At 48.2% G+C, this 25069-nt stretch overlaps 2 protein-coding genes across 3 annotated transcripts in view; both read right to left on the bottom strand.

Moving 5' to 3' along the window:
• Window positions 1-1499, bottom strand: part of HSF5 (heat shock transcription factor 5) — a gene marked incomplete at both ends in the record, with an annotated part of 44677 nt that extends 43178 nt beyond the window's left edge. The window contains one exon of the mRNA XM_084236463.1: window positions 848-1499. Within this exon, the coding sequence (XP_084092589.1) occupies window positions 848-1499 (652 nt within the window). The remainder of the gene's footprint in view (window positions 1-847) is intronic.
• Window positions 1500-4611: 3112 nt separating this feature from the next.
• On the bottom strand, window positions 4612-23642 carry MTMR4 (myotubularin related protein 4; the record flags this gene model as incomplete). 2 transcript variants are annotated; one of them, XM_084236462.1, is made up of 18 exons in its annotated part: window positions 4612-4789; window positions 4999-5087; window positions 5312-5422; window positions 6820-8221; window positions 11250-11404; window positions 11543-11713; window positions 11794-11979; window positions 12177-12372; window positions 12878-12989; window positions 13486-13614; window positions 13856-14052; window positions 14822-14935; window positions 15119-15215; window positions 15327-15487; window positions 17192-17274; window positions 17785-17901; window positions 18268-18357; window positions 23430-23642. In XM_084236462.1, the coding sequence occupies 18 exons, from the start codon at window positions 23640-23642 to the stop codon at window positions 4612-4614; spliced, it is 3801 nt and encodes a 1266-aa protein (XP_084092588.1). The 2 variants fall into 2 exon arrangements, with proteins under 2 accessions (XP_084092588.1, XP_084092587.1); XM_084236461.1 differs by lacking the exon at window positions 23430-23642 and adding an exon at window positions 19736-19795.
• Window positions 23643-25069: the final 1427 nt, after the last annotated feature.

The raw sequence follows: 25069 nt of genomic DNA, 5'->3' as shown, positions 1-25069 counted from the left end.
CCTTCAATACTGAAAAACTGTAGCCAATAGTGAGAAATTCAAAGATTGTAAAAAAATGGCAATTTTCTAAAATTCCTTTTACCTAAAATTTGACAGTTTAAGAAAACAATTCTGCTTTCAATGTGTCTAATCACAGCACCCCTAAAATAAGCATGAACTTCTAATTAGCTGAAATCCAAGAAATGGCTGGCCAATTCATTCTACGTAGGAAAAACATCTTGCAAATGCTTTCGCTCTTAAAATACATGAACAATGCCTATCGTCCTACATATCACTTGGAACCTAAAATACTGTTGTCGGAGCCCTTTCTCCAAGTTTTCTTAGATGTGTCAGAGGGTGGAAGGCGGTGTGTCTCTTCAGGAAAAACTTCCACCTGAGGCAGCTTATTCCCTTTCCTTTGGTTGGTGTAATGGCCTACGTTTCCTTGCCTTTGACCTTGTGCCTTCCCACCTCGACCTTCAGGAGAGTCGCCCTGTGTGGTAACGCTGTTCTGCTTCCCACTGGAGCAAATGACGCTCCTCTTTGTTTCTTCACACCCAGTGTTTCCACAATGGACAACTTATTCCAGACGTTCACAGTGGAGAGACTGGGTCTCAAGAAGGGAAGAGGCCACGGAGGTTTGGGGTTCCGGGGCCTGGGGACAGAGGGCCTCTCTGCTCACAGACTCTTTCCGGGAAGCGTGGCCGGGCAAGGCCCACCGCACCGAAGCCCAGCAATAGCGGCCCCCGGGAGCCTCTGGGACCCCTCCAGACAGAGGAGGAGCGAACAGCCCTCTGAGGCGGAGGTTGCTTCCTGAGGCGCCATGTGCCCCGCGGGGGCGACGGCCCAGGCGGCCCGGAGGACTCACCGTGCTGCTCCGGCCGGGGCCCCGCGGGCGGCGGGGGCGGGGGCGGCGCGGGCGGCGGCTCCTGGGGCTGCAGCGGGGAGGTGGAGGCCGAGGCGGAGGCGGAGGCGGAGGTGATGAGGAGCCTCTGGAAGCGGTTGGGCGGGCGGCAGGGCACCTCCAGGCCGGCCGCCAGCTTGGCCTTGTTGGCGCTGGTCAGCCTCTTGAGGTGCACGAGCAGCTGCGGCTGGTCGCGGCGGAAGTGAGGGCTGTGGAAGTGGTGGAGCGGCCCGTCGCCCGCCGGCCCGCCGCCCCCCGGCCCCGGCCCGGGCCCCGACGTGCCCGGCCCGCCCAGCACCACCTTGCGGAAGCCGTAGAGGTTGAGCTGGCGGATGAAGCTGGTGAAGTTGGTGGTCTTGAAGAGCTCGGGCTCGGCCCCCGCGCCCCCGACGCCGCCGCTGCCGCTGGCCCCGCCGCCGCCCCCAGCGCCGCCGCCCCCGGCCCCCGGCCCGGGCGGGCTGAGCAGCTCGGCCTCGAAGAGCGGCTGGTCAATGAGCAGCCCCTCGCCGCGGCCATCCCAGCGGATCGAGCGGTACCGGGGGCTGTTCACCAACCGCCACAGCTTGGCGGGGAAGTTGTTGGGGTTGATGGGGGTGGAGAGCAGTGCCTCCTCCATCGCCCCCGCCCGGGCCCTGGGCCTCGCCCCGCCGAGCCTGGCTCTCCCACCCCGTTCTCGATCCCCCCGGGCCTTCGCTTCGCCCTGCCCCCTCCTGCCAGCGCCCGGCCGCCGCGGACCGGGGGACCGTTGGTGCACGAGCCCCCGCCGCGCCTTCCGGCGCGGCCAATGGGGCCTCGAGTTCCCGCGCGCGGCCAGACACCTCACGAGCCGAGCCGAGCCGAGCCGAGCAGAGCCGGGCCGGGCCGAGCTTCCTCCTCGGGCGCCTCGCGGCCCGGCCCTCTGGTCGCCTGGTGCCCCTGAGCCAGGCAGCAGGGCGGGACGCGACCCTGCTGGAGAAAGCCCCATCCCTCCGCATCCTAAAACCGCAGATCTTGGTTTGGGTCTGGCTGCCCACCAGGTAGTGTTAAGTCCTGCAAAGAAATAAGCCCATTTATCCACCGTGGAAGACTAGGATGTGTGTATTTCAGTGCAACCAGTATGCGGGGATTTAGAATTAAGGAAGTGCACTTCTGGCAATACAAAGTTGCTACAAGAACTGGAGGCCTGACTGTATAATCTTAAATACAGACTGTTGAATTGCTTGTCTCGCCAAATAAAAATGGTGATGGTGCCAGAGTATATACCAAGTTAACTTATTCACCTTTTTAGATAGTAACATTTTACGTATTACACTCTTACCCCAAGCTCTTGCTCGGGATAAAACAGTATGAAATGAAGACAAACAGGGAATCAGGGAAAACTGACATATAATCCTATGTACCTAATGAACCAGATGGTAAAATTTTAGGCATTATAGAGAAATATATCTCACAATGGGATCGAATTCTACAATATTCATCAGAATAAATCCCTATTGATCAATAAATAAGAATATAACAAAGTGCCGATAAAAACAAGAGGTCCACCAAAAACATGGAAATGGTGAAGAGAATAATGATTCAGTTTTATCTCTTATTAAGAAAAAAGGAGTATTATGTTTTCTTAGAAATAAAAAGACCCAACAAAGCAGCACTAATATAGAGATTTTATTTAAATTGTATTGAGTTTTTACAGCACATTGCATGTTTGTCACAACGCAACTGCACAGTTTGGATTTTTGGCCACATCATGTCACTTACACCCACAAGAGCTCTGAAAGGAGTATTTGATGAATACATCTGAGCTGAGAGCCCAGAGTCTCTCTCCAAGGCCATGCAGTATGTTCACTGATGGGACAGTCCCTTGAAACAGCCAAAGTAGACAGATACGGTCTCCTCAAATGTTACCAATCTGACTCCCCCGAAATTGGGCAGAGTGAAGTGCAATGAAAGTCAAGTTAATTAAAAAGCCACTCACAACTGGCAGTAAATTGTAATGATTAAGAAAATGCTTAGAAGAATTTTACATATCAGACAAGGAATAATTTGTTACTTTTCAATGATCTCAGGAATTCCCAGACACAAAATCTCTATTATTCAACTCCATTTAAATGGGAAAGAAAAAAAAAGTTCCGCTAGGCTGACCTAAATACGCCAAAACTTTTTAGGTTATATCCATGGCAAGTATAAAAGCACAGATGCTTCTCTGTAGGACTGAAGGAAGGTCAGGACAAATAACAATTCTTGTTCTAAATGAAGATCTACTTGTTTTTGAATGAATTTTTTTTTCTAGGAAGCAACATGAAAGTAGCAGTAAGACAGCTACCATCATTTTAAAACAGATAAGCCTAAATGTAATTTGCCTTTTATACACCAACAAATTAAGGAAAATGTATAAAGGAATTCTAGTGGTTTCATTATAGGTCAAGGAGACTGTATCTGTCCCAACCGCGGCACATGGCTATATCACTGTATCTTTTGGTTAAGTGCCACTGGTACATATTAAGATGAAAATTAAAACAAAACAAAAAAACAATGTTTGGTCCAAATGGACACATTTTCTCTCCCAATTTTGGTATCAAGGCTTATTCTCTTCTGTTTGGGTTCCATTGTTAAGTGCACAGAAATAGACAGCAGCATTTGTACTGAAACCCTCACATACCAAACAGCATATTCTAGGAGGTAAAAACCAAACACTAAATTCTACCCTCAAGGTGTCAAGTGTTCAGGATAAGAAGCAGTGTGACCCAGAGGAGGCAGCAGCCAAGGGGAAGACAACATGAGGGAAATGGGTGATGGAACAACAACAAAAAACAAAAAACAAACAAAAAAACGACATTGTTTTATTTTCATGCCAGGAGAGGATCAAGGTGTAGCTCCTGTGTTAGCACCAGGACAACTAGGAAAAGTCAGGCGCAATGGGTAGGGCACAATCAGCAAATATTTCACAAGGATAATTTCTGCTTTTCCCTTCTCATTCTTCATAGTGCATATCTCAAGAGCTGCCTCTGAGTAACAGACTACTGCCTTCACAGCTCAAAATAACTGATTTTTGCCAGGACTGAACATCAGCAGTTTTCCTCTGCTCCCAGAAATGTCTCACTCCCTAGAATTGTCCCCTTAAACTGAATATTCACTGATGTTGGCCGATAAGCCAAGTGTGAAAATACAGCAAACCCCCCCCCACTTGCTGAACCAGTCTTTAAACCAACCAAACTCCACAGAAAGACAGAACTAATGCAACTAGAGGGAGTGCCTCTAAAGACTGAGCCTTCATGCACAGACACAGAGCACAGAGGTACAGGGTATAGTTCATTTCAAATAGGATAGGAATTCCTATCTTATATACTATAATCTGCTTTTTTCAAGGTGGAAGAGAAATGGGTCTGGTTATCGCTTGGAGTTTGGTTATACATATGCCTTTCTATTGCTGTTTGGGGCACATATCATCAGGCAGTATCTATGAAATCATCATCTTATGACTCCCAGGAGAAGGAAGCTGGAGTCACCAACTCAACATTAAGCTTCCAGACTCTAGGTCTGGATCAGGGCTGTTACCCCAAGGGAACAGGACCTCCTGCCAAAATGGAATTCCTCTGCTCCAGTCTCATGGTACCAAGGAGGATTTCTCAAGATGGTGATCTTCGAGCTCTGTGATTTCATGAGCCACACCAAGGAACCTTCAAAACTACACCGGAAGCAGATCCTCCCTTCAAACCTGCTAAAATTGGACAGGTCATCTCCTCTGGCATTCAACTGGAAGCTGTAGCGATCGGTTTCTTCAGATGTTGGCTCATGAGTTCCCTGGCACGAGATACTTGGATGTGTTCGTAACATGAGTTACAGACGAGAACTGGATCGTAGAGCTGTTGATCAGGAATGGGCAACTTCAAGTGGCAGCAGCCAGCACAAAATACGTTCCCACAATTTCTGCAAAGCACAAAGAAGGAAGAGTTCAACAGGAATGCCAATATGTTGAGAATGTATGATAATCCAAAAGACCTCACGTGAGTAAATACAGAGAAAAAGTGGGAGAAAACAAAAATCATTCTTATAAAGCTGTCACCATTTTCAGATTAATTTCATTCACATATATGCATACATATGCTTTACGAGCAGTACCAAATCGTACATCTTACCTGCAATGGTGTCTTCGTTTGGCCAACCAAAATTCACAGTCACAGTTATAGCAATGTGATGCCATATGGTCTGGAACCCAGCGAGTCACCTAACAGAAAACACAAGGAGAAATTCCAGGTCCTTGACAACAAGGAAGAACAACACTGCAAAAAGGAAAGCATCCCAGAAGGAAACAACAATGTCTGCTCTTATAGCTGGTCACTGCTTGCCTATAAAGATGACATTCACCTGGGGGAGTGTTCAGTCTATGGCACATTCATGCATCTCTGAGAACTAAAACTCACTGGCTCACACGTATTTGCCTGAACATACCTCAGTCTCTTTTTTATCAACAGGTTCCCAGCTTGCTTCTGAAAGGCAGTCTTCACTGTTATCAGAGCCAAAATCTTCTGTATCACTGCCATCTGACTCCTTCAAACACGTCTGAAGAAAAGGCAAAGACATCAACATCATCATTACTATCATTATGTGCCAGGCACTGTTCTAAGTGTATTATATGCATGAACTTATCTAATTCCTTACACCAACGTTAAGGATGTATACGATTACTACCATTTTACAAATAAGCCACAGAGCTAATAAGTAATAAACTGGGATTTGAGAACAGTATTCTGAATCAGATCCATGTTCTTAATCAATATACTAAATCACAGTGCAGAAAGATTATTTCTCATTTCAATTTAAACCAAGGGTTTGCAACTATAGCCTGCAGGTCAAATTTAGACCACTGTTTTGGTAAATCAAGTTTTTTTGTTTGTTTTTTTATTGGTAAATCAAGTTTTTTTGGAAGACAGCTATATATTCAATTCATTTATATATTGTCTACGGCTGCTTTTGCACTACAACAGCAGAGCCAAGTAGCTGCAATAGGCTATCCATCCTACACGGCTAACGTATTTATTATAGACCTTTACCAAAAAGTTTGCTGATTCCTATTCTAAATCACCACCCTGAATAGTAAGAAGTTGTTAGCTCTGACAATCCCACTAGCAGAGAGTGGAGGAAGGGAAATGCCTGTGTAGATGACAAGACAGTATAGGCAAGAAGCTGGCTCCTAGAAGCTCCCCAGGACTGCTGTGCCACAACCTGAGGCCTCCCAACACAGCAAAGCCGAGATGGCCTTCATCATCTCACCTGGATTATTCCAAAACATCCTAACCAGCCTCCCAGCCTGGGTTTCAATGCCTCCGCCACCTGACACACAATTGCTAGAGTAATATTCTTAAAACCCAGATCTGATCAGGTTACTCTCTGGTCCAAAATTTTATTGCCCTGAGGGTAAATCCATAAGAAGGGACCTCAAGTTGATCCTGTGAGTCCCCACCTACTTCTACAACACCACTTCCCACCATACTAACCAACCGCCTCCCTCATGATCCCAGTCCAAGTAGCATGTACACACATACATGTGTACATGCACATGGTGTGCACATGCACACAAACATACACATACCCCTACCACGCCACTCAAATCACCACTGGAGTACCTACTGCCTCCATGCTTCTATATATGGAATATTTTCACTACCCACCTAAATATGACACATTCTTCAGCACTTAGCTCAAGTGTTACTTTCTTAGGAAACTTTTCACTTCACCTCAGCCCCCTAGGCTTCACCCAATCATAGGAGTTAAGAACTCATTCTAATCGTTTATTTGGCTTTCCTAGCAGACTAGAGCTCCTTGAGAGCAGGGACGGCGTCGTTCATCCTATAGCCCAACCGCCTAACTCAGTGGCACACAGCAAATACCTAGCGAATGGACACAGAATGGATGGAAGCTGGATAGACAGAACAAATCATGAGTAGCTGAATACTTACAAAATCATCCTCATAGTCCATGGGGGGTTCTGCTGGAGGGGCACAGCAGTGACGGATATCCAGTCTCATCTGAAGCTCCCGCACCTGTCGACGTAGCTGCTCTACCTCTTGCTTGTACCCAGCTTCAATTTGCCGTAATCTGTGCTGGATAACATCCGTGGGAAAGGGGAGTCCATCATCATCCAGATAGAGGGGAGGCACTGGAGAAGGGCAGCTCAGTGGAACAGGCTTTGTGCTGGCGACCTGCTTTGGGTGACCAGACAACCACATCCTGTTGCTTTTTCCTCCTGGACCAGTACAGTGTCCATTGGAATGACTAGAACAGACAGGTGACTTCACACCTTCTCTCTGAGCCCACTGACCTCCAAAGCAGGGCCCTGGTGCCCGCATCTGCTTACTGCTTGACCTCTTGCTACAACAGCCATAGGAAAGCAGTCGCCGAGGGGTGGTCTCCCCACTCGGGAATGAAGTCACCATCCCTTGGAAGCTGTCCCAGTTGGACCCTAAAAAAGAGAACTCGCTGATCTGGCTTTGAGAAATTGGCTTACGGACCAATTCCAATGGTACTTTCCCAAAGCGAGGGTTTTCCAATACCTGACCATTCCTATTATTCACTCTTTTACCAGTATCTTCTTCCCCACGATTCAGATCTGGCACAGAACTGAGCTGTTCCTGGTGGGAGATACTTGCTATAGACCCCGGTGGTTCTTGCCTAAGCAAGTCAGTGCTTGGATCTGCAGGAGTTTGGCAGGTAGCACTTGGTGGCTTGCAAAGGGTGCCCAGACTGTGATCTGGAACACATCTGTAGTGCCTACCCAGCATAGATTCTAGCTGGGGCTGTTGGGGGGTGCCTGTAATGGCTTCCAGGGAAGACTCGGGAAAATCACAAATTCCATCACATTTGTTGGAAATGATTTTAGAGAGTGCACTGACAGCATCTTTTTCAGGATAATGTTCAGGTGGCTCTCCTGTGCCATCTAAAGTTCTATCCAGCTCATCCTGGGCAAGAGGGTCTGGAGCTGGTGCCTTAGTCTCTTCCAGAACTTTGATCTCAGGATCCAAGGTGCTGCTCTTCATTTCCTGGGGCATTGTGGCATTAAGCAGTTTGTAACCTGAAGAACAGTTTTTTTGACTCTTGAAAGGTTTATTGCTTAAGCAGTCTTTCTGGCTGCTGGGCAGATGAGGAGGAAGACCCATTTCTCCAGTAGTCTGTTGAGGACCTCCTACTCCAGATTCCACAAAGGCTGTCTCTGATCCCTCAGGATTGCTGTGCCAAGGCTCCAGGCCTACTCTGACCTCCTGACAGTGGTTATTCAGATTAGGGTCACTGGATGTTCGAGTCAGGGGGCTGCTTGTGTCACAGGCAGAAAGAAGATCATCCATAGACCTAGTTTTAGGTAATCTGGAATGATAAATACAATCCTTCCGGGTCAGGAAACTAAAGCCACCTCTAGTGTATAGAATCAGAATCAAAGCCAGAGTACACAGAAATAATGACCTTTAAATTTACAAATAACTAATGTTCACCTCAAAAAGTCTATTCTGCAAAAAATTCTAAACAAAAAATGCTAAATATCCTGTCCTTAGGATCCCAGAATCTGTCCTCAGCTTTCATCAGATCCTCACAATCTCCCTGGGCAGTTTCAACCACTCCCACGGTTTCAATGACATTCTGTGTTGATGTCTTCTAAATCTACTCTTGCAGCCATGACTATAGCATGGAAGGTACCCTTAGTTTGCATTCAAAGAGTTCAAAAAGCAGTTGTGTACATCAGCTGGGTAACAGACATGTTCAAAAATGACTGCCCTGATTTTTAATGCAGTTCAAACAGCCTAAAACCAATGAATATGTCAGGGATATCTACCAGGAAACAGCAGAGACTTTGCTGAACTCTATTTTTCAGATGCTTCAGTCTGTCCAACTCATATAGAAAAATCCCCCAAAGGTAGAGATACAGTATAGCTGATCTTTTTCCTCCACCTACTTCAATTATTTCCTCCACCTAATTCAATTATTCTCTTCTGTTTTCACTTGTTTCTCCTGCTTTTATGTTTGGTTTTGGAAACTTATTGTGTTTTGTTTTTTTAAAGATTTATTTATTTATTTATTTATGCAAGCACTGGGTAGTCAGAAGCGTGGGAGGGTGAGAGAATTCACCAGAGCCGGAGCTGGGAGCAGAACAGGCAGACTGACGAAACACACTGCTGAGGGGAGCAGCGGGCGCGGCAGGAGAGGTCTGCGCACCATGTGGGATCCTCACCGGCGGCCAGGGATTGAACTGGTGCTGCAGAGGCTGTGGGCAGCTTCGCAGCCCAGCGCTCAACCGCTACGCCACCAGGGGAGGCCCAGGATACTTATTGTGTTTTAAAAAGATATTTGGTTTGATTTTATTTTTGAAATTAATATTGATATTTTGTGTGGTGTGAAATTCCAGGAAGACAATAGCAATGGTTATAATGACAGTCTCTGGAGTCCCCTAAACAAGACTTCCTGACTCCCAGCTTGGCAACTTTTTAGTTTTTTTGTTTGTTGCTTTTTATTATGGAAACTTTCAAACATACAAAAGTACAGAAAAGAGTATGAAAACTTCCCATGTACTCTCTACCCAAATCCAACATCAACAGGCTGCCATCCTCCACAGCTGACTCCTATGTGCACCAAGGTTTAATCACTAATGCCGGTTAGAGAATACCTGAGGAGTTTAGAACAAAAAAGAAAGAAGTGAAAAAAGAAAGAAATCATCCAGTTATGATAGTCTGGGAAGCCTACACAGACAGGGTAGGATTTGAGTTGGGTATAGAAGAATGTGCTGGATTAAACAGAAGCAGAAAGGAAAGGCAGTAAATGCCAGCTGGATAAACTGTTAGAGAAATCATTTTCCTTTAAAACTTTAAGCCACTCATCCCTCCAAATTCAACTGTCCATTCTGAACTACAATACAGCACACCATCTCTTTATTGTCACCTAATATTTCAATTCCAAACTGCCTATATTTCTTCTTTCTCCCCAAACGATCTCATTTTCTCAACTTTTCAACATCTGTATGATACTAATATTCTCCTGGTTTGTAAATTCACAGACTTGGGACCTATCTAACTGGTCCTCTATACTTTTCACTTTTGCCCTTCAACATTTAAGTCAGCTGCTAATGACTTCTCAAAAATGTTTCTGAATTTAATCCTTTCTCTTCTCTATAAATGAAGTCCATCCATGGACCCTTGACAATGGATTAGCTCTAAAGACCCAAAAACCAATATTTTATTTTCCTTCATAACATTTAACCAGTAATGTAAGTTACCTCTAAACTTTAAACATCTTCTGCCAAAAAATAAAGATCAAAATTTGAAATTTTGTACATATCCTCTGAACCAAGCATTTTCATTTCTAGGAATTTATCTGACAGAAATACTAGCACAGATACTAAGGTAAATATATAAGGTAACACAACTGAACTGTACATTTAACAACAGTTTAGATGGTATTATGTTACAGATACTCTATTTACCACATTTTTTAAAAGTTATACAGATAAGAATATTAACTAATGCATTCCCTATAATAATTTTAAAAAAATGGAAAGCACCTAAATGACCAATTAGAAAGCTGGTTATGTAAATTGTGATACATTCTAATTTTGTATTATGCAGCCACCAGACAATAAAGCAGCCTTATACATGCTGCTCTGGGGTGACAGTCTAATACAAAGTGGGAAAAACATTGCAGAACAGAATGCAAAGTGATTTTTATTTAAAAATTATTTTCATATGAGATGCTGAGAGTGTAGATATAGCTGTGTAGTGATAAACAGCTGGAAGGAGACACACCACAATTTTAGAAGTGGACCCCAGTTAGAAAAGGTTCGGAGAGGGAGGATTTTCATTTTCTACCTTTATGTTGTTTGGCTTAAAAAAAAAAAAATGAGGATTACTCTAATTTAGCCATCCTCACCCTACTTCACCCACTTCCCTAATATTAGCCAGAAGATAATTTTAATTTTAATGTCCCCCTTTAAAGTCTGGCCTTTTTCTGTGGGAGTACTGTGAAGGTCATCCCCCTTGTGGGAACCACTTCTCTGAGAGTTGGATGCTTCTGGAACCTAATGCAGGACATAGCAAAAGTTACTACAAAGATGGCAAACTCCCATGCCCACAAACCTTCCTAAAATAGTCCTTTCTGTTCTGTTTTCCTCTCCTTTGCCTGGTATGTCACATGAGGTAACAGCAGCACCGGAAAGAAGGTAACCAACTTTATCTTAAGAGAGGACCTTGAGAACACAGAGTGCACTCCAGCGACAAATCTGGGCCAAAGTTCTCCTTCAACTGTCTCAAGAAGTTGCTTTTAAATACTTCATGAAAGAAAGAGACAAGAAGCAAAGAGGTTAACTGCCTTCCTAGTAGAGAGAGAAGGGAGCAAAAAGGGCTCTACTTACCTGTCCAGAGAGCGGCCAGAGAACTCCTGACTCTGAGCCGCTGGAGAAAGGTAAAGATCCATGTTTTCCTCCCCAAGTGTGCAAGGAGACGACGCTGGCAAATAAACAGCAGTCCAGAGGTGCAGGGCCCGGACATGACACACGGGATGCAGAACCTAGGGAAGCAGCCCCACGCTAGTGTTTTGTGAGATGTTCCTGGTCCCTCTCCCCCCACAAGCTTTTGGCCTAATGTTCTCCCCACTGACTGGGCCTGTTCTCCAAGTGGCACTTGCACAGTAAGGGTTCGGACTTACCATGTCTGAGCCAGGGGTGTAGAGGAAGTTATGAAAATTCTTATTGCCAGCTCGCAGAAGTGCCCACACAGAGCAAGTCCGTTTGTAGATGTTACGCTTTTCTCGTTCACAGGGGTTGTTGGCCAGGAATGTACCGTAGAGGCAGGAGTATGTGTGTTGCACCAGTTTTACCTGAAGGGCAAGACAGCTTGCTTGCACCTTGGGGTCTTGGCAGCCACACTGCCACCCTGATCACAGGTTGTAGGGCTTACCAGGAATGCTTCGTTAAACTCAAACAGGCAAGGGAACTGCTTGAGCAACTGATGAACAGAATCAAGCCACTGAAGGAACACAGGGCACTGCTCGTTTTGGTCCTCTGCGTTCTCCTGGTGGCCACAGCGATCTCCAAACTTGTGTCCAAAATCTAGCCAGTCAGACTCTACTAATACTTGGAAGCCCTGTAAAAAAGAGAGTCTAAGCACAGGGACTTTCTGGAAAGGCTATTGTGCTACTCCCCAGAGGATAACTGAAACAAGGAACTAGCAGCTTCAGAGAACCTAGAAGAGGTCACACAGTCACCAAAGGCCTTTTCTGGAAGATCCCCAAGATAGATCCAAAAGGCCAAATACCTTCTCCACCCAACTCCTCTCAATACCTCCAACGTCCTGTAATACGGATCCAGCAGTATTTTGGCAAGAGCTACAATCTGCGGCGTCCGGTCCCAGCCGTCTGAGCAGTGCACCAGCACAGGCCGGCCTTCCCGGTCCACTGTATTAGCCACAAGCACAGCTGCCTTTAGCATCACCGACAAGTGCTGCAGCCATTTGGTGCTCTCCAGTGCCGACAACCAGCTACACAGAGCAGAAATCAGACTGTCACTAAGGGTGCTGAAGCTACTACAGTCTTTCCACCTCCCATGGTCAGGCATACCTGAAAAAGGCCCCAATGAGGGCTGAAGCCAAGAGATCCAGCCTATGACCTAACTGCCAAGAGAAATCTAGCAGGAAGAGAGATCTAGTAGGGAAGACAGGACTTAAGGTGGATGGAAGACTCTTAGGGTCAAAAAGGAACTTGGAAGGAACACGTGCTCATTTAACCACTTTCTTCCGCAGTTCCCTGTGTTCTCTGAACAACACACTGACCCAAATGAAAGGAACCCAATGTCCTGCAGCCAAGCCAAGTGCGGGCCAAAAAGTAGAAATGTTTTAGTGCCGGCCTGCTGCACCCAGGCCCTCAGGCCTCCTGTATGTCCATACTTCCCATAGCCTCAACTAATCTTCCTAGAACAAGGAGTACTAGGGGAGGGATGAAATTGGAGGGAGGATGGACTCCTCCTAAGAAACAAGAAACACCTACTTGCTGGGATCTGGCATCTGGCTACACACAGCCCGGAGGTACTGGAAGCTATTTCGGATGGCATGGATATTAGCCATTCCCATGAACACGACCTCACAGTTGGGGTAGTACTCTGTAGATGGGGAAGAGGAGAGCAGAGCATAAGAGCATGTCCTAAAAATAGGCATCCAGGACAGAAGTGGTCCCAGTGGTATAGCGTCTCTGATAGGGCAGAACACCCCAGGATGGGAATTAAACATACTCTGGACGTCTAAATCACCCTTTTATGTCTGGTGGCTCTGGTGCCACACACTGAAATTAGCAGTAAATAATATTAATAACAAATGATAGCCATAGTAATAATAGTAATGACAATACATAGTAAATTCTCAAAATATTAACTGCACTATGCCAGTGATTTCAAATATGTAAACTCTAATTATCCCAACAACCTGCAAGGGACATATCATCCCCACTTTAGAGGTGAAAAAATAAAATAAAGACAACTTGAGCAATTTAAGTCAGAGCAGCATCCTGATTCCAAGCCAGATCTGTTCGGCTCTTTCCACTATACCAGTTGTTCCCAGCCCCCTCCTCACCAAGCTCAGACACAGGGATGACAGCAATACCTTCACATTCACAACCTCCACCCTTGGCCCGGTTAGCCACTGCTGCTGTGTAGGATCGAGCATCCAGAATCAGCAGCTTCTGGGGAGCTGCCGTGCTCTCCACTCCAGAACACGTAGTCAGGGAAGAATCTAAATATATAGCAGGGAGACCTGGGTCAGCCAGTCAAGCAGCCTCATCCTGGCCCTGGGCACTCTCTTTCAGAAGAGATGAACATGTACCCAGAGCCTGCTCATACCCCACAGCCTCCCAAAGACAGGGAACTAGGCACCCTTGTCATTTTCTTCTTATCCTCTCACTGACTCCCAGGGAGTCAGTGAGGCCAAGGTGGGGACCTGCTCCCTGGCATCGCCAGCACCACCCATACCTTACCGAAGTCAGTGTCACATGCCTCGCTGGCGTCATTATTCCCAGTGCTGAGGGAGCCCCCAGTAGCCTTTGTCCCTGGGTTCAGGGCACAGGCTTTAGCGATGGATGTGACCAGGTACTCATCATCAGCATTGCGCCAGCCCCACCAGCTGATCTCAGGCTGGCTGCATCGGGCGATAGCAGCCCCGTTGCGCAGGTGTCTGATGAAACAGAAGAAATCATGCCCTTGGCATTTGAATCATCCAGAGACCTACAATGGAGACCCCAGTGGGCCAAACCAAGATCTCCAGAGTCAACCAGAGCTACCAGTTCATTCAGGCCATGCTAACAGCAAACAGCATCTCTAGAAAGCCTCACAGTCTACAAGGCACATTCACACATTTTGCAGATGGGCTCTGTATTCCCAAGGTGACCATGACTCATCAAATCTGCACAGCACCTGCTCCAGGTACAGACACACAGCAGGAAAACAAGTCTGAGGCCAGAACATGAACAACTCCAAACCTCATGGTTACTGCCTGCCTTATTTTATTTTGGCTACAATGTTCTAGTAGAGGGATCGCCAAACCTTTTCAGTAAAGAACCAGACAATAAATTTTTGGCTTTGTGAGTCAGCCAATTTCAGTAGCACATTCTTCTTTTTGCTTTTTTGAATTTTTTAACAATCCTTTAAAAAGGTAAAAACCATTCAGAGTTTATGAGGTATATATAAAACAGGCTACAAGGTAAATTTGATCCATGGCCACTCTGTTTTAATGCATAAATTCTGTTTTAATGCAATAATTCTCTCTCTCTCACACACACACACACACACACCCCACACTGACAGTTTCTGTTTTAAAATTATTATTTCCCTGCAGTGTGTTAATTTCCAGTCAACTAGGCTGACTTCTGCAAACTTCCACTTTTGACTCTTTCCTTATTGCATAAAAAAATGGCCTGCCTACTTGTTGTCCTTCACTGCCTCACCTATATACAACCACAGGGATCCGCTTCCAGGAACGGAAGGAGGCCACGTTCTCCAGCTCTTTATCTGTGATCCACACAGGAACCAGCAGCTTCTGGGGGTAACTGGGGCACAATCTAGAAGAGACCAGATGGGGTCACCCAAGCTTGGTCTGAGACAAACGATGACAAGAACCCCAAGGATGGCCTTGTTTGAAGAACCCGGAACCCTCCTCCCTCACAGAGCCAAGAGCTTTGCCCACTGTGTGTGGAGAGTTCTGGACTGGTGTTTTAGTCTCCCCCCCACCCGCGCCTTCTCACTTGTAGTTGCTGTTGATATGGGACACTCTCCAGACATTCTGCAGGTCAAAGCCCATCCTCGTGAGCTCCGCCTCCTGCCGACATCGTATGTGTTCTCCTGTAACACAGCCCCCATGCCTGTCAGCATTCCAAGTGCCACATCCAGGGGTAGAGGAAGAATGAGAACCAAGAGGTAAGAAGTCTCCCAAAGAAAACAGCCTTGCCTCACCTGGCTGACACAGGTGCATATGCTGGTCTTCCTCGGTCAGCCCCAGGCACCAGGCATGGTAGGCAAAGGCAAAGAGGTCCTCGGGCTTGGCAGGTCTTGCTGTGGCCCGGCTTAACCGCGAAAGCCACTCTTGGCACTGCTTGAAAGTAGAGAAGTGGCACCTACCAAGCAAAAAGCCACAGAATGAGGCAAGAGGTAAGCGTGCCTGGGGCCACAGAGTCAAAATCCAGTCACAGGCATCGGGACGCTGGGGAGGGCCAGTGACACTGGCCAATACCTGAGAGAGGTTGTCTTTGCCACAATTCTCTTCCCAGTAACTCCTGTCCTTGTGGCATATCTATCCCCTCTAATGTCACCCTCCCATTTCTCATATTTTCTCATATATTCTCATATAAAATATAAATGCTACTATACATAATGGGGACCTGGATGGCTCTACCTTGTGTCATTTCCCATGACCCCTTAACAGAAACCCACCTAAGGCAGGATGCGCCCATCATTCCTCTCATCTTATTTTTCCACTTTTGTTCCTGTAAGTCTCCTCTCAGCCTAGCCACAGCCAACTGATACGTTGAACAGTTCCAGTGCTACTTTCTTCTTCAAGCCTTCCCAGCCTATACCATTCCACAGTCCCCTTTCTCTCTTACTCTTAATATACTTGGAATATAAAACAGTAAGTTTTTCCCTAGCATACTGCCACAAATTAAATCTTCCTTCAGCAGCAAGACTTCAACCTCCTTGAAGAGAAGAGCAATGGGGATCCTCCTGAGCACAACCAGGCTCGAAACTTGGCATCCCTTTAATAGCCCCTAGAGTCATCTGGAACTCCTCTTTCCCTCTTATCTCAGCAAATGCATCTCTACTATCAAAAATCTGACTGCTCTCACCATTTTGACCACTTCTACCTAGACGGGCCGCCAAAATTTGTCAGTGAGGTAACTACAATAGCCTACCTAGTCTCCTAGCTTCCGCCCTTGCTTTTGTCCCCACACCTTTTCCATCTATTCTCACTATAGCAGCAAGAGAGAATCTATAAAACATTAATCAGATTATGCTCAAAACCCTCCAGAGGTTTCTCATTTCTTTCAAAGTAATAGCCAATCATTATGACAGATTGAACAGACTGACACCCCTGCTTAACTCTCTAATATCCCACTACCCTTACCCAAGTGCACGCCACTCTAACCACACTAGTTTCCCTGCCATTATTCCAAGATGCCAAGTACCTACCCACCTCAGAGACTTTGTACTCACTGTTCCCTCTGTCTGGCACCTACTTTTCCTCCAAATACCCACATGCCACCTTTTCCACGCAACCTTCTCTGATCAGTTTGTTTAATGCTACAACCTCATCAACATAACAACTCCATATTCCCTTTTCCTGCTTTACTTTTTACCTTTATAAACCAGCATTTAATATATTTTATTCATATAGTATTTATTTCTGGTATCTCCCCATTGGAATATAAGCTCCAGGAAGATATAAAATTTTGTCTATTTGTTCCCTGTTATCCCCAGCGCTTACAACAGTCTGGCATAGAGTAGGGTGCTCAATAAATATATGCTAAATGAAAAAATACACAAACCAACAAGAACGTGATTGCTTTGTGTCCGGCACTGTCCTTGGTGCTTTCACACTCATTATCTCATTTAATCTTTCCAACAACCCCATGAGCTAAGCAAGCTCTCCAGTTCTCACAGGTCAAGACACTGTGGGTCAATAAACTGACCTCCCAGGCAGGGGTTTCACTTTTTCTTCCAAATGGGAAAAGTGAGGCAGTATTTTCCTTTCCTGCTCCACAGAAACCCAGCAGGGGAGAGGTCTGGATAAGATGAGGGCCAGAGGACCTGAGCGCAGCTCTCACCTCACCACTTTGGAGTCCTTGCAGGCAATGTGCAACTGGAACATGTCACGGCTCTCCACACTGTCAATCATCCGGAGGGGCACCTGTAGGAGAAGAGCAAACTGAAGATGCCCACTCTCCACATCATTCATCATTGCCACCCCAGCCCAGATGCTGTAGCAACAGAAAGAAGAAAACAGACATTTACCAAAGGCCTGTTAAATGCCTGGTAATTGTGCGGAGTTCTCTACATATGTGACCTCAATTAACAATCACAAGGACCCTGACAGGTTGGTGTTTTCACCCCATAATATTAATCAGAAAACTGAGACACAGGTGACTCAACCAAGGTGACAGAGCTGGTAAGTGGCATTCTTCCAATAAAATCTCTGTGCCCTTTAAAAGAGCCAGCAAAAAAGTGAGAAGGAGAAGCAAAGAAAATAGGAAAGAGATAGACCTATAGCTAGAATGAGGCAAGAAAACAAAAGGTTAGTGAGAAAACGAAGACAAACCCAACTTTGTGGAGACATGATCAGACAGAACTCTGGAGCAATCCCACCTTGAACCTCAAAGGGATTCTGGCTTGGATGTGGGAGAATAAGATAGGAACTCACGTTGATGACAGAGTCCTTGAACTTGATATGCAGCCGGTAGTTGGAGATGGCAATGAGGGCATCAGCTGCCCGGCCCAGGAACTCCACTCCCTCACCCTGTAGCACTGTGAAGGGTACCTGCCAAGAGCAGAGGAACCCTCAGTCCGGAAGTAAGTCACCCTCCATTCCCTTCCCCACCCTGTGATCTGTGAGATCCCCTCTGGAAAAGCTGGACCTAGACAGGAGAGAAGAGTCCTCTCCACGGTAACAGTGCCAGGCAACAACTATAGAGTAAAGCAGCTGCTTTTCCTTCCCTGGGGCCAAAAGTTCCATAATGCATACAGAGAGACTCCCCTCCCTCCAGAGACCAGGGAGCAGAAAGCTAAAGCTCTGATATCAGGGATCCCCTTGGAGATACTTTTCTGAGGGGTGGGGGAAGAAGGAAGGGTATTTTTAAACCAGGCAGGGACTGCCACCCAGTAAGAGCCCCCAACTTCTCCTTACCTGCAGATTTTCCTCCTCTTTCACTAGTTCCTTGGGGGGAAAGAGATCCTTGGCTTGGATGTACTCCAGGCTCGGGGGCCCCTCCTCACCCTGTGGGGAAGGCCTCAGCCGTAAGTCACCAGGTTCCACTTGGCCCATTAGGCTTCATTCTGCTTCCCCTCCCCAACTGAAAAACCCATATACATCTCCTATATGTCTATAAAAGTTCTGGTCACCAGAAGAAGTGGGAGACAAGGTGAAATGGAGGGGTTACTCAAACCTATTAAGCCTAAGTGAACAGTAAAGTCCAAAGAGGAATGGGAAATCTGTGTTCCTCAAAGGGGGAGTATCCTATAGAACCAAAATTTCCAAAACAGAGAGAAAACAAAGGAAAAGAAAGACTAATGCAAGGGTAAACCAGTAGAAATAGGAAGTGCTGTCCCTGAAGAAAAGAAAGCAGCTGTGGCAGCTGGTTCTAGAGACAAGAGGGTAAGTAGGCACCTAAGGCCACTCAAGCTTCAATTTGGTGAATGAAGGAGACAAAGAGGAGTGGGATGGGGGATTCAGTCCCTGCCTCTAGAGGGCCTTCAGGGATGCTTTCAAAAGGAAGATGTGTTTGGGGGCTGAGCTTTAGTCCTGTTAGGCTCAAGCTGCTAACAAGCCCCCACCACCTGCCAAGCAACCTGTCCTGCCTGCTGATCAGAGGGGAATTCCGGAGGAATACCCACAGCAAGCAGAAGTAACTCCCCTCCCAACCACCAGGGAAGGCAGAAGAGGGGATCCACGCGCCTAAGAGGAACTAGGAGACCCAAGGACAGCCAGGGGAGAGAAGAGGCCTGGCAGACACCCATGGGGAGCTGGGGGGAAATAGGAACATCTGAGAGGACAGATGGGGGAAGCTGGGAAGGAGCATTAAGCCACAGGGGGAGGAGGGGCGGGCTGGGAATGATGCAGAGGTATGGAGCCCTGCAGAGGCAGGAAAGATGGAGAAAAGAGGCTGTCTGGGGGACAGTCAAGGAGAAAAGAGTGGCGTGTCAGATGAGAGATGGAATGGTGGGAGGGGGAGGGGACCGAAGGCAGGGAAGCAGCTCAGAAATTCAGCCTACCCGACCAGACCCCTAACATCCCAGGCGGCCGGCTAGTGACATCCCACACCTCCAAGCAAGGATGCCGCGAGTGGAGCCAAGATGGAGAGTCGGAGGTAAAGGGATGTACCCCTGCAGGGCGGGGCCTGGAGATCTGCAGTCAAGGGCAGTGGCTACAGGGCCAAGATGGGTCACCAAATTTCCGTCCCTGGCTTTCGAAAATCCCCAGCACCCGAAGATTAAAGGAAGTCCAAGAAAGAAAGGAAATAACCCCCTTCTCCTAACTAGGACCTTGGGGAGGGGGAGGGTTGAAATTCGGAATCTCGAGCGCTGGCCCTGGGCGGGGCCGCGGGTGCCGCAAGCGTTGGGGCCCAGAGGCCCCCGCAGGCGGGGCCGGCACTTACGAAGCAGCTGAGCATGGAGCAGGAGACGCGGGCGGTCAGGCTCATGGTCGCGGGCGGTCTGGGCCAGCGCACATGTCCCGGGAGCCGCTGCGCTGCCCGCCAGTCCAGAGGGCCCGCCGCATCCCGGCTGCGGGGCCCGCCAGGTGCAGCCGCGGCGGCCAGGAGGCGAGCGCGCTGGCGGCGGGGCCTCGGCGCGGATTCCGCGCGCCTCTCCCCTCCTCTCCACAATGGAGCGAGCCCTGCTCCGCCCTCCGGCACGAGCGCGGAAGGGAGGGGAGCTCCGCGAGCTGAGCGCCCGGGCTCGCGCGGGGGAAGGCGGGGGCGGGGCGAGGCAGCTCCCCGGGCCCCGCCCACGGCCCCAGGCTCCTCCCTCTCCAGGGCCCGGAGCCGCGTGGGAGGGGTCCGCCCCCTGCGTCTGGGGGCTTTAGGGAGTCTGGGTTGTGGGACTGTCCTCCGACAGCGTGGGAGGGGAAAGCGAGAACGCCTACATTTTTTCATTTCCCATTTTCCCAGGTGAGCCACCCCTTCTAAGCCTATGCCCTCCCCTCTGGGTTCCCCCAAACCCTGTTCTGAATTCCCAAGATGGAGCTCACCTACCCCTACCTCACGCCCTTTCCAGTTTCAGGCTTCTTCCTTTTCCTCTACAAGCACCACCCACCACACCCTTGTTCATCAGTGTCCTCCAATATCCTGACCTCACTAAATCCCTTTTTGCCTCTTAGGATGGACACAGGTTTTATGCCATGTTTCCCTGAAAGGGATTTTTTTTTTTTTTTAATTCCAAGACCCCTGCCCAGCCCTACTCATTCAGCTCCATCTCTCCCTTGTTTCACATTCTCTGACCTCTGAGTAAGAAAGTCCTTACTGGGAGAGAAAGAATTTCTTAGTTTGGGAAGGGAAGAGTTGCAACTTACGGCCCCAGAAGCTATGCAAAAACAAAACCTGAAACTCCGATATACGACTACGGTGGGAACTGGGTGTAGGTCTGAGGAATAAGCAGTGATAAAAGGGTCAAAATGCCACCAAGAGGCACCAAAGGAGCTGGCCGGAACCCCATACTGGCTATAACTGGTAACTTTCAGAAACCAGAGGTTTGGTTTGATTTTTGATTTGGGAGCAAGGGCGGAATGGGGGGAAAAAAACGTGACATTTTAGTAAGCATCTTGTATGAGCCAGATGTGTTCCAAACATTATCACCTTATGCTCTTTCAGCTCCCCACAAAGTAAACCTTGTACTTCCTAGAGGGCTTCTTGAATATTGTGGCTGCTGTATTGAGTGACTGCCAAAACTATGGGTCTTCTCCAGCTACAGGTCAGGAGCTGCTGTCCATGAACGTATTGCTGGCTATATCTGACTGTATAGAGCAGCATAGTACTCTCAATGGGCCCAGAATATTACTGGAAGGAAGTTGGGGGTGTATAATGATCCTGTATATTTTCTATTAATTGTAATTGCCCTCCTGTACCCATGAAGCCTGGAAAGAAAGAAAGTATGCAATTTACCTAAGGTATTTAAGTGTTCGTGCTAAGATTTGAAATTAGACCAGGCTGACTCTGAAGCCCATGGTCTTTTCAAGGTACACAGACATGAAAAGAGAGAGTTGTTATCAGTAGGTAGTGACTAGGACCAGCAGACTTTCTGAAAAGAGAATAGTAATTCACATCACATACCCACATGTGGAGGAAGAAGAGGAAGGAGAGTATCCTCACTATCTGAATTCCTTGAGCTGTCCCTAACCATAAGGAACACCTGCATGAATGAAATAGATACAGTCTGAGAAAGGACCTGGTCTGGGCCCAGGCCTGCAGTTCCGCACTAATTCTCAACTACTGCTTCCTCCTCCTAGCTTTCAGAGGTTAAGGGGTTCCCTGAGGAGAGATGAGAAAAGGGCAATTACAATTAATAGAAAATATACAGGATCATTATACACCCCCAACTTCCTTCCAGTAATATTCTGGGCCCATTGAGAGTACTATCCTGCTATATGCAGTCAGATATCGTCAGCAATACCTTAATGGACAGCAGCTCCTGAGCTGCAGCTGGAGAAGGCTCATAGTTTTGGCAGTCACTTGATACAGCAGCCACAATATTCAAGAAGCCCACTAGGAAGTACAAGGATCTTGAGAAAAAGGAGGCCAGACTTTTCAGACCAGAACAGATAACTAATAGCAGGGACCCAAGAAAAGCAAGAAGAGCACCATTATGAAGGACTGAGAAAATCAGTAGTAGGGAGAGAAGGCATCATAGCACAAGCAGAAGACTTCCAAACATTTCCTGTCCCAATGCTGTATGCTGACTGATGTTTTACGACCTAAAAAAAAAAAACCTAATTTATGTTCAGGGCAGATGAACTGTCTAGGAGCTGAACAGAGTTGTCCGGTGCTCAAGGTCCAGGAATGGCAGAGCAGTTTCACAATGAAAGTCACGAGAATGACAGAAAACACAATGATTTGAGGGAAGAGAGTACTCACCATTCTACCGTGGTGAGGGTCCTGGCTGCCTGCTTCTCACTGTAAAGAGAGAGAAACATCAGAGTAAAGAGTAATACTAACATACATAGGATCAGCAAATGTCACACACCTACTCCTGAACTTCTCTATACTGCTTATCCTCCTCCTTCACAGAGAATCCAGCCTCTCCACAAGTCACCATGCCAGAGAGAGGGAATGAGAGCCACATGGAGAGAAAGCAACAAGTGATCCTATAGGGCATGAAGTCAGCCACAATGTTCTGGAACAGGAATGAGTGTCATCCAAGATTACCCAGCAAAATTCAGAAGTCCGGAAGGAGACCTAGGAGGAGAACACTACAAACCCAATTCTCTGTGGGAGAGCAAAAGAACTGCCAACTCTGAAGAGACAGGTTGCCCAACCAGGACTCACTTCTAGCCCTCATGGGGACATGAATCCACAGGAATGCTCTCCAAATGTCTAGGTCTGGGAGTAGCACCCACCTGACCTGTTTACTGGGGACAGAGTCCGGAGCAGAGGACAAGAGGGAGGGGACCACAACCTGTGATCAGAAGGCAGCAAAGCTGCACAGGTCCTGCAGAGTGTACTTGACACCCAGTAGGGTGGAGAATAGTGGGAGGAGGCTCCACAACAGGGATAGAATCAGGCCTGCCCAGGCCTTGGCATCAGTATCTGTCAAATGGACCCAAAGCCACAGAAATTTCAGGATGGGCCTCCTTGGCCCACTTTGAAAGCTACTTAAGAGAGTCAGGCCCAGATTTCATTGACAGTTCCTTTTATGCCTGCTGCTTGAGCTCAGGGGCAGTACAGCAAGGAAGACTGTGAGAATAAACGCTTCCATCTGTGGTCCTGCCGGCCTCCCAGGTCACAGCCCACCCTCTCTCACGGGAAACCAGCATGCGGCAAGCCAGAGGTGCTGCCTCACCGCCCACTGGCACACAGCCTCAGGGAAACCGCGGAAGGGAGCGAAAGAGATAAGGACCAGGCCCGGGAGGCCCGCGGTTCCCAGACCTAGGGAATCTGGCCCCAGAGGTAAGGGAAGGGGGGCGGGCTAGGATGGCAGGGGAGCCCAGGTTCTAGGGGCGGAGCCTAAAGGCTCAGAGGCGGAGCTCCGAATGACAGAGGGCGTGGCTCACGAAAGTCGGTGGGGCCGGGGCGGGGCCGGGCCAGACGCTGTCCTTGCGGTTCCTAGACTGGCAGTGCACGGGGCACGGTGACTCACCCAGGCGGCGTCCGAGGCCCGACCCTCCGAGGCCGCGCTCTCACCACTTCCGTCTCCCGCAGCTGCTGAGGCCGCGCAGCTTCGACCCCACCACGGCGCCCCTCTCCCCAACCAATCGTAGCTCAGTTCTGCGCCCGCCCTGGCCAATAGCCACACCAAGTCCCGCCCTGCCCCCATCACGCAGCCGCCGCCCTCACTCTTCACACCGCTCATTGGCCAAGAAGGGCAGACGCCTTCCCTGCCTTTGGCCTATCGGGTGCCAGAAGACGACACTGTAACTGGAGAGAGGAGGTGCAGCGCCGGAGAAAAGATGCGACCAATGGGAAATCACAGCGCGTCCCTGCGGCAGCCAATGGTGAGCTGCAAAAGAGGGGCTGCTGATTAAGGCTCCAGGGGCCGGAAGTTGGAGCGGCCCGTCGCCTACTGGTAGCGCAATTGGAGGCGGGGCCTAGCTGGGACCCGGGCCTCCCAGCCACTTCCGGTGACGACGGGCCTTAGGGCTACATCGCCCTGGTATCGCCGCAGTTCATCCATTTTCCCGTTTTGCTTAACCGCAGTCTTCCCGTCCCGAAGCCAGAATGAGAAAAAAGACCCAAAGAGAGCGGGAGAACCGGGCGAGAGGCCGTCTCGGTCTTCGATTGGTGGTGTGAGGGTTCCCCCCTCTTGTACGCCTTGACGGATTCTCCAACCCTCTTTTCATCGGCGAACCGACCCTGCAGGCCTGCTTGACCCGTACGGTGCCCTCAGCCCTAAAGATCGCCTACCTGAGAAATAGAAAACCTGGATTAAATACTGGCTTTCCCTAGGCTGTAAGGGGAGTAAGGAATGGGGCTTTCTGCAGGACCCGGCTCTTGGCCCCTCCCATCCTCTCCCGGCTCGGGCGTCGAGGCAGGCAGCAGGTTGGAGGGTAGCCGCTGGGGGGCGCCGTGGCCCCGCGATAGCACCAACGCGACAAAAATGGTGAACGATTGACTCATTCTTTACCCTTAACCTCAGTTCGGGAGTGGGCCGGAATGCTTTAACAGCAGGCCCCAGCGCTAAGGTGTATTCCGTATCTCTGTTTAGAGAGGACTGAAAGTTTTACCACAGTTCGCTCTGGGAAGGCAGGAACCTTGCCTGTATTCACTGTTTTAAGTCAGAGTCTAGAACCTAGCAGATGTTTAATATTTGTGAAATGAATGTTGACCTGCTCCCAGACAATTATTGAACTGTATTCATTTCCAGAATTTACTATAGTGTTTGGTGATTACAAGGACTTCAGTATTTGTTCATGCTCTAGCACAGGTTTCCTAGAGTGAAGAGCTTAATTCTGCACATCCATTTCCCCAAGTCGGGAAACAGGAAATCAGGAGACTATATACTGCTAATACCATGTTTTCCCAAAGGCAGATATCAGATCCAAAGTGCTATAGAGTTGAAAGTATTGTATGTGGGAAAGATGAAGAGAGGTTCAAGCCTAGATTATACAGGCAGGATTAATCTGGTGAGATGGAGAGAACAGGCTAGATTTGAGTGAGGGACTGAACCCTGTCATGGGAGGAGAAACTTTCCCCCCACTCTTCCTTCCCTACTAAAAGCCAGAAACCAGCGCCCTCCTCCAGCAGCATTTTAAAACTGGGTTCTAGGATCTGCTTGGTCTC

The sequence above is a fragment of the Talpa europaea genome, assembly GCF_964194135.1.
Source record: "Talpa europaea genome assembly, chromosome: 7".
NCBI classification, from domain to species: domain Eukaryota; kingdom Metazoa; phylum Chordata; class Mammalia; order Eulipotyphla; family Talpidae; genus Talpa; species Talpa europaea.
Note: the sequence above shows the minus strand (reverse complement) of the source record. Positions and strands in the feature narration are given on the sequence as shown.